This window comes from Notamacropus eugenii, chromosome 2, assembly GCF_028372415.1.
Source record: "Notamacropus eugenii isolate mMacEug1 chromosome 2, mMacEug1.pri_v2, whole genome shotgun sequence".
NCBI lineage: Eukaryota > Metazoa > Chordata > Mammalia > Diprotodontia > Macropodidae > Notamacropus > Notamacropus eugenii.
The window spans coordinates 538,458,800-538,469,992 of record NC_092873.1 but is presented as its reverse complement, the minus strand read 5'-3'; the positions used below and the strand labels follow the sequence as shown (position 1 = coordinate 538,469,992).

The 11,193-nt window shown below is 43.9% G+C and overlaps 1 protein-coding gene across 1 annotated transcript in view; it reads right to left on the bottom strand.

Moving 5' to 3' along the window:
* Nucleotides 1-4,458: 4,458 nt before the first annotated feature.
* Nucleotides 4,459-11,193, bottom strand: part of ST6GALNAC5 (ST6 N-acetylgalactosaminide alpha-2,6-sialyltransferase 5) — a 243,791-nt gene continuing 237,056 nt past the window's right edge. The window contains exon 5 of the mRNA XM_072638617.1: nt 4,459-4,723. Within this exon, the coding sequence (XP_072494718.1) occupies nt 4,492-4,723 (232 nt within the window). The 3' untranslated portion in view covers nt 4,459-4,491. The remainder of the gene's footprint in view (nt 4,724-11,193) is intronic.

Here is an 11,193-nt window from a genome sequence, read left to right as displayed (position 1 = left end):
GAGGAAATCCCTATGTGGCTGTGATGTGGGCAGGTCACTGTCCCTGTGAGCCTGTTTTCTCCTCTTTGCCTCATGGGAACAGAACGCTGTTCCCAGAGCACAAGTCCCCAGGAGAAGATGGGGGACCTCAGTTTGACTGGGCACAGGGTCCTCTGAGTCTTCTCTGCCCCCACTGCATGAGAAGTGAGAGGGTGGGACTCGCTGAACCCTAAGTGTGAAATCCAGGATCTGAAGCAGAATTTCTTAACCAGAGCTCTATAACCTTATTTTTGAAAATATTTTGCTAGCATTACTGCATATTATTGGTTTCCTGTATTTTCTTTTATGCATTTGAAAATGTTATCCTGCCAAAGGGGTCCAGGACACAAAAAAGGTGACCAGCCCCATTCCTGATGCCTTCCCCAGGCTGCAGTTACAGATTGCTTTTGTGCATGGGTGCCGCCGCTTTCAGAGGATAGCCTGGAAAGGTTAGGATCTTGGCCGCCCCGATGTCTGCTCCCTCCCATCAGGCCCTGGGGAGTAAACACGGCTGGGGACGCACAAGAATTTTAGCCCAACACCCATTAACCATAATGGGAACCCTACCACCAAATTCCCATGCAGCGCAGAGAATATTTATTTCTTAATGTTCTTTTAATGTAACTTTTCTTGGGCGACTCTTTACTGCTGAATATGAAACGCAAGATTCCCCTTTTATGGGCCATTTGGAGTGATGAATTTCTGTTTCTGAATTTCCGTTCCCTTGTCCCTAAATGGCTGAGCACCGGTTAGGGCCGCACATCCTAGTGTGAAAATGGCAGAAGCTTTGAATTGTCTATCTGTGTGGCCTGTGCAGGGTCCATGCTCGGAGAAGCAGGGATGGAAGAGGGAAAGACACACATTGGACATGGCCAGAGCTCGGAACAGGCCAGTGATGTCTGTAAGATGCAGAGTGCCCCTCATTGAACTGAATTTTATGCCTAATCATAGGGACCAGAGTGGAGGTTGGCCCAGGGGGAGGGAGATTCAGTGACTTTCTGCCGAGTCCGTCAAAATGGTTTTTTAACTGGGCAACATAATCTCTGTCCACACTGTGGAGGCTCACAGGGCCACAGCTGCTTTTTTTTTTTTTCTTGTGAAAAGTTGTCTATTGGCACCTCATCAAGTGGAAACATGGATAAGGGAATCTGGCAGTTTCAGGAATTAGTTATGTTGTGATTACAAGTCCTAAGAAGGGAGAGGCCACTAAGCTGTTGCAGAGAGCAGTCTAGATTTCAAGTCAGGAAGATCTGGGTTCAAATCTTTCTTCTGACATTTACTGTGTGGCCACTGGCCAGTCATATACCTCGCTGAACTTCAGTGCCCTCATGCGCAAGGATAAGTCTAGAGAATGGTGACTACCCTGAGTCCCTGCCTTGGATCCTCATTTCTTAAGAAGCCCCAGCTATACTGCTCCCTTCACTTCTGGCTCCTTTTCTGGTCAGCAGCTCCTCACACTAGCCCCATTCCCCACCCACTCACACACCTTTCCAGCTCTTCCTCAGGACCTTTTGTCTCCTTTCTTCTAGAAAGTCTGCATCTCCATGTTGTTATCTCTTCAGTGTTCAGCACAGTGCCAGACACAGAGTAGGCACTTAACGAATTCTCTATCAACTGACCCACCCATCCACTCATCCATCCATCCATCCATTCATCTACCCATCCATCCATCCATCCATCCATCCATCCATCCATCCATCCATCCACCTACCTTCCATCCATCATCCATCCATCCATCCATCCACCTACTCATCCATTCATTCACCCTCCCACTCATCCACCCATCCACGCACCCATGCATACATCATTCATTCATCCATCTATCCACCCACTCATCCATCCATCTACCCATCCACCCATCCATGAATTCACTCACCCATCTATTCATCTTTAAGGTGTCAGAAATGACACCTTTAGTACTTGCCACACAGGTATGTTGTGAAACTCAAAAGAGATGATGTATGTCAAGTGCTCCACACACATTAAAGCCATCTTTAAGCATCATCAGGAAGTGCTGCTATCAAGACAACATCTACATTGAAAGTCTGGGATTAATTCTAGTGTGATCCTTGACTTAGAGGTGGAGAAGCCCTGGAAATCACCACTCCTCACTTTTCAGAAGGGGAATCTGAGTCCCAGAGAAGTTTGGAAACAATGTCACAGAGTGGGGATTTGAATGCAGACCCTTTGACTACAAATTGTATGCTCCTTACTACAGCCCGTGGCATCTCACTTTAAGCTGTTGCTGTGGTGGGTATGGTTCATGAATACAGCTCACAGCTCTACCTTTAGAAATAATCATAATAATGATCGCAGCTACAGTTCACACACAGGGCCTCATTCGATCCTCACAATGAACCTAGGAGGTCAGGGGCTACTATTATCATTCCAATTCTACACAGGAGGAAACTGAGGCAGATGCCCAGCATCACACAACTAGGAGGTGTCAGAGGCTGGGTTTGAAGTCGAGTCTTCCTGACTCTAGGCTCCACGTTCTATCCACTGATACACCCTTTTAATGGACAGAGGAACTGTTTCAGCCCAAGACCATGCCTTCAAATAATGAGGAAGGTGGCCCATATGTCTGTTTGACAGAAGTCCATACACTTAAGCAATGTTTATTTAAAACCCGCACTAGCCTGGCATGGAGGAGAGGTGGGAGGGGCTGGGGAGGTGCAGCCTGTTACTGTACAATTCCATTATCTCATTAAATACAAAGAGAGAGGAGATGGACCTACTGAGTTCCTGGAGGCAGTGAGGGCAGCTTCAGTGCCGTAACCACAGTCACAATGAGATCTCCTTTGTTTTTCCTAATGATAGAACTGAATTGCCTCAGTGTCTGCACAAACCCCTCCCTGTGATTACTGGAAAAGAATGGGATTTTCATCTTGGTGAAGGAAAGGGCAGAGGAGTAACTGAATAGAACTGAAATCCACTTTACTGACAAGTTCTGGGAGTCAGTCTAGGTCTCTGGACATTCTGGACGTGGCGTTTGCTAGAATCTTTGAGTTCAGCTCTGCTGAAACCCATCTCCCCCAATGGTATGTAGTGGAGACAGTGGTGACATTTTTTTCCCTTTTGGGAGACCCTCTAAAACCTGGAAAGCTTTACCAGGAAATGATTTTGACTATGTGTGAATTGTGAAGCACACAGCATCCTACAACTGACCTACGGAAGTTTCCAGCAAATGATTCTGGCCAGGGAGTCCTTGTTAAGGTCCCTTCTTATCACACACACAGTTTATGTTACTAGGATGCTGATGGTGATGTTTTCTTGCTGGTGTAGGCTACAAGCACCAAGGTTGTAAATGCACTTGGTCTATGGTTTAGAAGGCATCAAAATAAGTGATGGGCATCTCAAAAACCAAATAGGAAACAATCTGTCACTAGTCAGGAGAAGGGAAGCTCCAGGTACTAGGGAGGCATAGAAGGCCACAGAGATTGTTGGGATCACCAAAGAAGCTCTCTCACCTGCAAGTAGCAGGACTATCACCCAGAGAGCAAAGACTCACTCTTGGCTCTTACTGAGAAAAGTTGGCATTAAGCTCATCTCTCTGGTGGAAAGAAGACATGTTGGTTTGAAGTTTGTACTCCTCAATTTTTTTTCTCCAGATAGCACTAGGATCATGTTGGGAGGGTCTTGCTGTGAAAAGACAAATCCGGGAGTGAAACCCTGGCTTAAAATTTAAACAATGATCTTACTCCAATATCAGTTACATGCAAATGATAATCATGAAATGAAAAAGAAAGAAACACACAGCAACATATCAACGCAAATGGAAGCCTTCCCAAACCATCATTGATTTTCATCAATTGGAGGCATAAAGGGTTGTGAAAAATAAAGAACCACATAGTGTAGAAAAAATCAAGCAAACGCTGGCCTAGCGTTGGTAAAAATCCCTCAGTAACCAAATACTGTAGATTTGCACGATGAACGTCTGTGGAAATGTGCTATTTAAAAGCCACATCTTGACTAGTGTGGGCTGCCTTTGACAAATCCTACACACATTGTTCAGAAAGATGGCGGAAGTCAGATATTAGGGTAAGATACGGTCCAATAGTCAGAGTCCTCTTACGAGGTGTGACTGTCAAGCAATTGTGTGCCTTTTCTTCATGGCTCATCAATTGGCTGTGAAGGCAAGGGGGAAAAAGAAACTCATACTATTTTTAGCAATGATGGTATTATTGGGATACGTGTACAGCCTCCCAAGCTGACTGCCTTACAGGAGACAATGCTCATTTGGCTGGATAAAATTATGGTATATTGGTTTAAAAACGAAAAAAAAAATGGGCTGTATTATGTGATAGTCACACCTTGTACATATTCATTCATGGTAACCTCTTGAGCATTGGAGCACTTCTCTCCAGGTCCTGTTCACTTTCCCTTTCACATTGGCTGGCCCCAAGGTCAAGTTTAAGACCTGGCAGCTTGATACTCCAAGTGATAGCAATTTCGACTTTGTGCATTCATTCTTCAGAACACCGGCTTGATCTCAGCGTGATTGATAGCGAGTGATTCTGGCTTCCAGTCTGGTTGAAAGAAATGGATATTGAATGCCCGTGCCCAGCTCTCAAAGACACGCTTCTCCGTGATGAACCGGTGATGGCTCCCCTTCCGTCCCCGCTCATGTGAGATGTACATCGTGCATTCATCAGGTCCCAAGGGTTCGTAGTAGTGATAAGGTACTGAAGGGTGGTTGGGGTCCCTGTTAAAAGGAGAAAAAATCCAGAAAATAGAAAATTAGCGACTGATGTCAAAGATATTCCTGTGATATGTGGAAAAAGGATGCTATCTTTAAAAAGCAGACAAGTTCACACAATTCCCTCTCCCCAGGTAAACTAAATGTTAGCAACTGTCAAGTCAGATATTTAAACAATATGTATATGGAGAGATTCCGTGCTTGTTAAATGAAAGTGTAGGCAGCTGCTCAGCAGGAAGAGATACCGAGGGGGCTGTTGGCCATTGTGGCTGCCACTGTGCTAGGGAGAGGTCCTGACCAAGATGGTGAATTGACACAAAGTCCCCTTATTACCAAGTGGGGAAGTCATTGATCGGGGCCCATTTCAAGTCCCCACTCATGGGTCATGACAAAAGCATTGTATGGAACAAAAAGCAGATGTGAGATATTTGGCCCTGAAATTTGAGGACCTGGTTCAGATCCCGACTGAGTTACTCCCTGGATTTTTGATCTTAGGCAAGACACACGGCCTCCCTGAGCTTCAGTTTCCTTATCTATAAAATAAGAGTCTTTGATCAGACTATCTATAGATCTCTGGTCCTATGAATAAGCATGAAAGCATCCTTTGTTTCACTGCCTCTGTACACTCATGTTTTTAAGAGTTCTGTTGTACGGGTTCAAGTCAAGTTCTGCTCTACAGGTGACTGTAGTCTCCAAAGAAGTAAGGTTGTGGGTTGGCCAGTGGAGATAAGGAATGCATTCATAAGTCACAACATATTCTGGGGGAAAGATAACAAATGCTTTTGATCATCAACATTCAATAATAGGTGGTGAGGTGAATTTCACAGGATTTGATTTCCATGGAAGAGGAAGCTAATGCTCTGACTTCTTTTGTCTAGTTCTCGGTTATACTCAGTACAAGACGCCTCCATTCCACCATGATTTAAAATTTCTGTCAAAAGAAGCAGTAGGATAAATGACAGAATAAAAATGCTTGACTAGGAAAAGGGGAGGGTCAGCCATGTTGCAGAAGTGAAGGATGGCTGTTGCATGTTAAAGAAACCTCGAGTTAGGGACTCGGCACATTTGGTGACTGTCCAGAAGAATCCAGAAGATATGATCCAGACTCTCCCCAGTTTGAGAGGTTTGGACCCACATTTCTGGGTGGAGTGCCCACATCTGGGAGCTCCAGAGTCAGCATTAGATGCATGAGGATGTCCTGGAAGGTGAGGACAACTTTTGCTGTTCGTGCTAGTTCCCTAACATTTCCACTGTCTCTGCCACACAGGAAGCACTTAATAAGAGCTGATCACCGACTGACCTGCACTCCAGCCAGCGGGTTTCTGAAAAGATGAACCCAAGAGTTTTCAGCCAACCCTGACTTCTCCATTATGTGCTGCCACAGCGATTAGGGATGCTCTTATAACACGTGGTCACTGCATAAGCAGTTATCAGGACTTTCTGCTTCTCATTTTCACTAAGAGCAGGTCTGCACAACCTGCATGTTCCTCTAGATTTTTTTGTACTAGATTTTTTTGTACTAGATTTTTTGGCAGGGCACAGGTTGTGCAGGCCTCACTTAGGGCAACACATTGTTTGAATGACCCACCTTGGAAGTGCTTCACTCTCCTTCAGGGAAGGGTTTCAAAGCACATTTGTAGATTCAGTTTGATTCAATCTGATTCAATCAGCCAATGTTGATAAAACATCTACTATATGTAAGCCTTGGGACTGGGATGTTGTGGATTGGGTTCCTGCCTGATCATTGGTTTGGCAGCATGACCTCTGAGGAGGACCTCTGTCAGTGGCTAGGGGCTGCATAATTTCTCCTCCAATGTTCCATCCTCTTACTCTTGCTACCTCTAATGAGTCCTGCCTGCCACCAGCTGTCCCCCTCCTAACAAGAGCATGAGCCCCAGAAAGTCTCGATGACTGCTTTTGCAGCAACCATGCGTTAGGGCTCCAGAACTTCTCAGACTTTTGACCTGTCATACTTGAGGCTCTCCTCTAAGTGCGATTTGGTGGTTTCCCAAAGATGCTCATCCTGTTAGACCCCTAGAACCATTCACTTTGCTCAGAAAGGATCAATGCACAAATGGCTTTTAGAGAAGCAGCTTATTCTGTCTGGGGGCAAAGATAGAAGTCGTTCATCAAAAAGGTGTGGAGACTGTGCCTCTGACAACAATAAACCTTTGATCTACTTCTCCTTCAGGTTAAAGTTCCTGTCAGAAAAGAGATTTCTTTTTTTGTCATGCATCATTTAAACATTCTTCATTCTGGCTTGGGAACCTTGCTGCATTAATATATTGTGTTATCAACATGCCTGCCTCGCAAAGGGTGTTTGCTTCCAACAGTGTAGCAAATGTTCTCAAGAAAAGATGGAGCCCTTCACGTGGAACTTGTTCACTTTGCCTGGAAAGCCTTATCTTCTTCAAATTTCTGCAGCTACTCAAATAGAAATGGCATTCCATAAATTCAAAATCAATCAACTTTATTTTAGAATAATTTTATTGATGTTTTGTTTTTAAATCACTTACATTTCCCAACATATCCTTTCCTCCTTTCTCTAAAAACTATTCCTCATAACAAAGAACAAAAAAGAGGAAAAAACATCAGTTTCACAAAACTAACTGATACATTGAAACATTCTGACAATTTGGTGTTCCACGGACATATCCCCCGTGTTTGCTTGGACAGCATCTAAATTTCTCATAGTATCCTTCACCCTACTCCCTTCTATAGAACCATTTCTTATAGAAAGAATTAAAAAAAAAGAAAGGAATAAAAACAGTCCCACAAAATAAATGAATGTATCATGAAAATCTAATGTTATATGCATTATTTCATACTAATGGTCTCCTACCTCTGTCCCCCCATAAAGAGAGAGAGAGAGGGGGGGGGGCATCTTCCATTATTTCTCCCTTAGGACTTAATTTGGTCATTCAGAAAATCCTGTCTCTAAGGCTTTATTGTTGTCTTTTCCATTTGCCTTCTTGTAGTCATTGATTTATTGTTTTCCTGTCTCTGCAACAGTTCATCAAAGTCTTCCCATGATTCTCTGAATTCATTGTGTCTTACAGAGCATTTTGTACTCCAGCACTCTAATTGGGTGCCATTGGTTTAGCCCCAGTTGCCGAGCATCTATTTTATTTCAAGCTCTTTGTCACTATGAAAAGTTCAGTCAGCATTTATTAAGTGGTGACTAGATACCAGACACTGTGCTGGACTCTAAGGATAAGAATGTAAGCAGAGCACAGTCTCTGTTCTCGAGCAACTGACGTTGAAAAATGCATCAGAAAAGTTCTGATGCCAAGGGACCACACTGAAGAAATAACAAAACATTAAGATGTGTCACACTCCACATATCCAAATCTGAACTTTTCTTTCATCCTCAAACATCCCCTCTTCCAGATTTCCCTGTTACTGTGAGGGCACCATCATCTCCCACCTCAGCTCACAACTGAGGGGCAAATCTTGACTCCTTACTCTCTCACCCACTATATCCATTTTGGTGCCAAGACCTGTTGATCCAACCTTCAGAACATCTCTCCTATATGCCCTCTCCTCTCCTCTGATGCTACCACTACTCTGGTGCAGACTGCATGACCTCATAGCTGGTCTACTTCTCTGGCCATCCGGTGGGCTTCCCCTCTGCAAGTCTCCCCACACCAGTCGCTCCTCCACTTCTCGGTTCAAGAGACCTTCCTAAAATGCATAATGCCCATGACATCTCTCACACTCTATGGCTCTTTATCCCCTCCAGGATTGAATAGATCCTGCTTGGCATTCAAAGTCCTTTATAACCTAGCCCCACCCTCCTTTATCTTTCCAGTCTTCTTAACACCTTCTCCTTTCTTCCCACCCCATTGGTTATCTCCAATTTATCTTGCACATGGCTTGTCTTACATAATTGTTTGCAAGTTATGTCCTCCATTAAATGATGAACTCCCTGAGAGCAATGCCTGCCTTTTACTCTTTCCGCATAGGAGACCTTTAATAAATCCTAATTGACTGACTGACTGACATTTGTAGAAACTTATCAGACAAATTCTATGTCAACTTCAGTTTCAAAAGTGATCTTGTTTGGAGAGCACTCCAAATTCATCCTGCTTTGGCATCCTGAAGAATTAAGCTTTGATTCCACCATGACTCATGTTTTTAATTGATTCATCAAAGTTTAGAACACACTGTTGGAATCAGTCTGGTGACAGACACTCGATGTTTATAAAAATAATACGTGATTGACAAGGAGCAGGCTGAAGAGAGAGGAACTGAGAACCGGCGGAAAGAAGCCAAAGCTTCCATGTCCTTCTCTGTGGAAACTATGTCCTGTGAAACTGCTCTCCACTTTTATTACTGAACTCTGACAACTAGCCAACTGACTTGTCATCTATTCCCTCAACTGGCTCTTCTGGGGCCATGATTTTGGTCAGTATCACCGGTCTCTGATCCTTCCATCATCTCCAAAATCCCATCTTTGATTTTTCCTGTTCCCTCCCCCCTCAACATCCAGTGACCAAGTATTCTTAGTATCAGTGACATGGCATGGCACCAGGAAAACCTACGTAGAATTCCTGCGTCAGATACTTTCTGACTCTGTCATCCCAGGCAAGTCATTGCCCCTCTCAGTAACTCGTTTTCTTCACCTATACCATGAGGGCAATGGATCCCACAGTCTCTATGTTCCCTTCCAGCTCTAAATATACAAGCCCATGAGCCTATGATCAAAACCCTGTGAGTACATCTCTGACACTTATTAGGTGAATAACTATGGGTGTCACCTTCGTGAGGCTCTCTACTTGTACTCTATAAAATGGAGATAATAATAACTGCCTTGCCTAGATCTCAGGGGTGTTGTAAAGAAAGTGATTGGCAAACACACATGGGAGATACTACCATGGAGAGAGAATGGATTTGGAAAAAGTGGAGGAAAGGACAGCAACTATTCCACAACATTCATATGGAAAAATCATTTTGTAAATGTGAAGTGAAATGTGAATCATTGCTTTGTTGTTGCCCAGGCAGTCAGTGCTGTTCTCTGTCTAGCCTCACTGTACATCCAGTCTTATCTCACGACTTCTCTTCACATCCTCGATCTGGAGACCAGTCCAACTGGACTGAATTATGCCCTGAATACCTGTTGGACGTGTTTTCTTCCTCCTGCCTCTGCTCCCCATGCTCTCTGTTTTTGGTACACCTCTCAGTTCTTGTTTTACCCATCTCTAAGCTACTTTTGGCTTATTATTTTGTATTATATCCATTGAGGCTTGTGTTACACGCAGCTACTAGACTGTAGGTGTCTTGAGAGCAGATACCACATCTCTCCCCATGGTGACTCTTCCCCTTTGCCTGGAATGGGGATCTGTACACCATTTTTGTTGCTTTCTTGATTAATGAATTCTTCTTGATTCAATGATTGCTTTTCAACCAGATTCTAGTGCCTAGTTAAGTCAAGAAGCATTTATGAAGGACCTACTACACGCTGATTACCGTGCTAAGCCCTGAGGATACAAAAAAGGGGAGCCAAAGACAGTCCCTAATGTTCAGTTCACAGCGTGTACCCACTATGTACAAACAAGATGGAGACGGAATGAACTGGAGACTATGTCAGAGAGAAGCATAAGTAAGGGAGGACAGGAAAGGATTCTCAGAGAAGGTGGAACTTTAGATGAGACTGAGGGAAGCTGAGCATAGTGACTGACACATAGTAGGTCCTGTTGTTTGATGGATTGATCTATTAAAATAAGGAATCCAGACAGGATTGTTTCTGAAATTGAACTGAATCCTTCAATTATATTGGACAGTGATGATCTAGACAAGTTCCAGAGGAAGAAAGGCCAAAGGACTTTGAGATTACGCCAGATGAGAGGCCCAGCATATGTAGGCACCATGATCTCAAGGACTGACACTGACCCATTTCCCCAGATGGGAGAATCAAATTTTTAAAGAAGAGCAGCCAGAGACAGAAAAGTGCCACGTGTTTTAGGTTTTGAGCCATGGCCAAGGACCGGAGACTGTGCCACCTGATGGCAGAGACAGTTTTACTGTTCTTTGCCTGGGTCAGGCCAACCCAGAAGATGATCATCAATTCTGGACACCACATTTCAAGAGACATTGAGAGTCTGAAGAGTGTCCAGACTAGGGAGACAAGGATGGGAAAAGCCTCAAGATTATTTCAGAAAAGCAGCTGCTGAAGGAATGAGGCATGAATGACATGAAGAAGACATGATGCTGGTCTTCTAGCTGGAGGAGGAACTGTCCTGGCTTTGGTGGCTCCAGACGTCAGGACTGGGGGTAGCAGGGGAAATTCTAAAGAGACAAATTTTTATTAATATTTGGGTAGCTCATAGCAAAGATTGGGGTAGACCTGACTACGATATTAATTTAAAAAGGAAAACCATTTAGGAATAGCTAAAGAGAGTAATTATTTTATACACATAAGGTGCAAGAGGAAGAAGTGATACAGAGGAATTAGATGGGGGAAGAGGGCTGGTAGT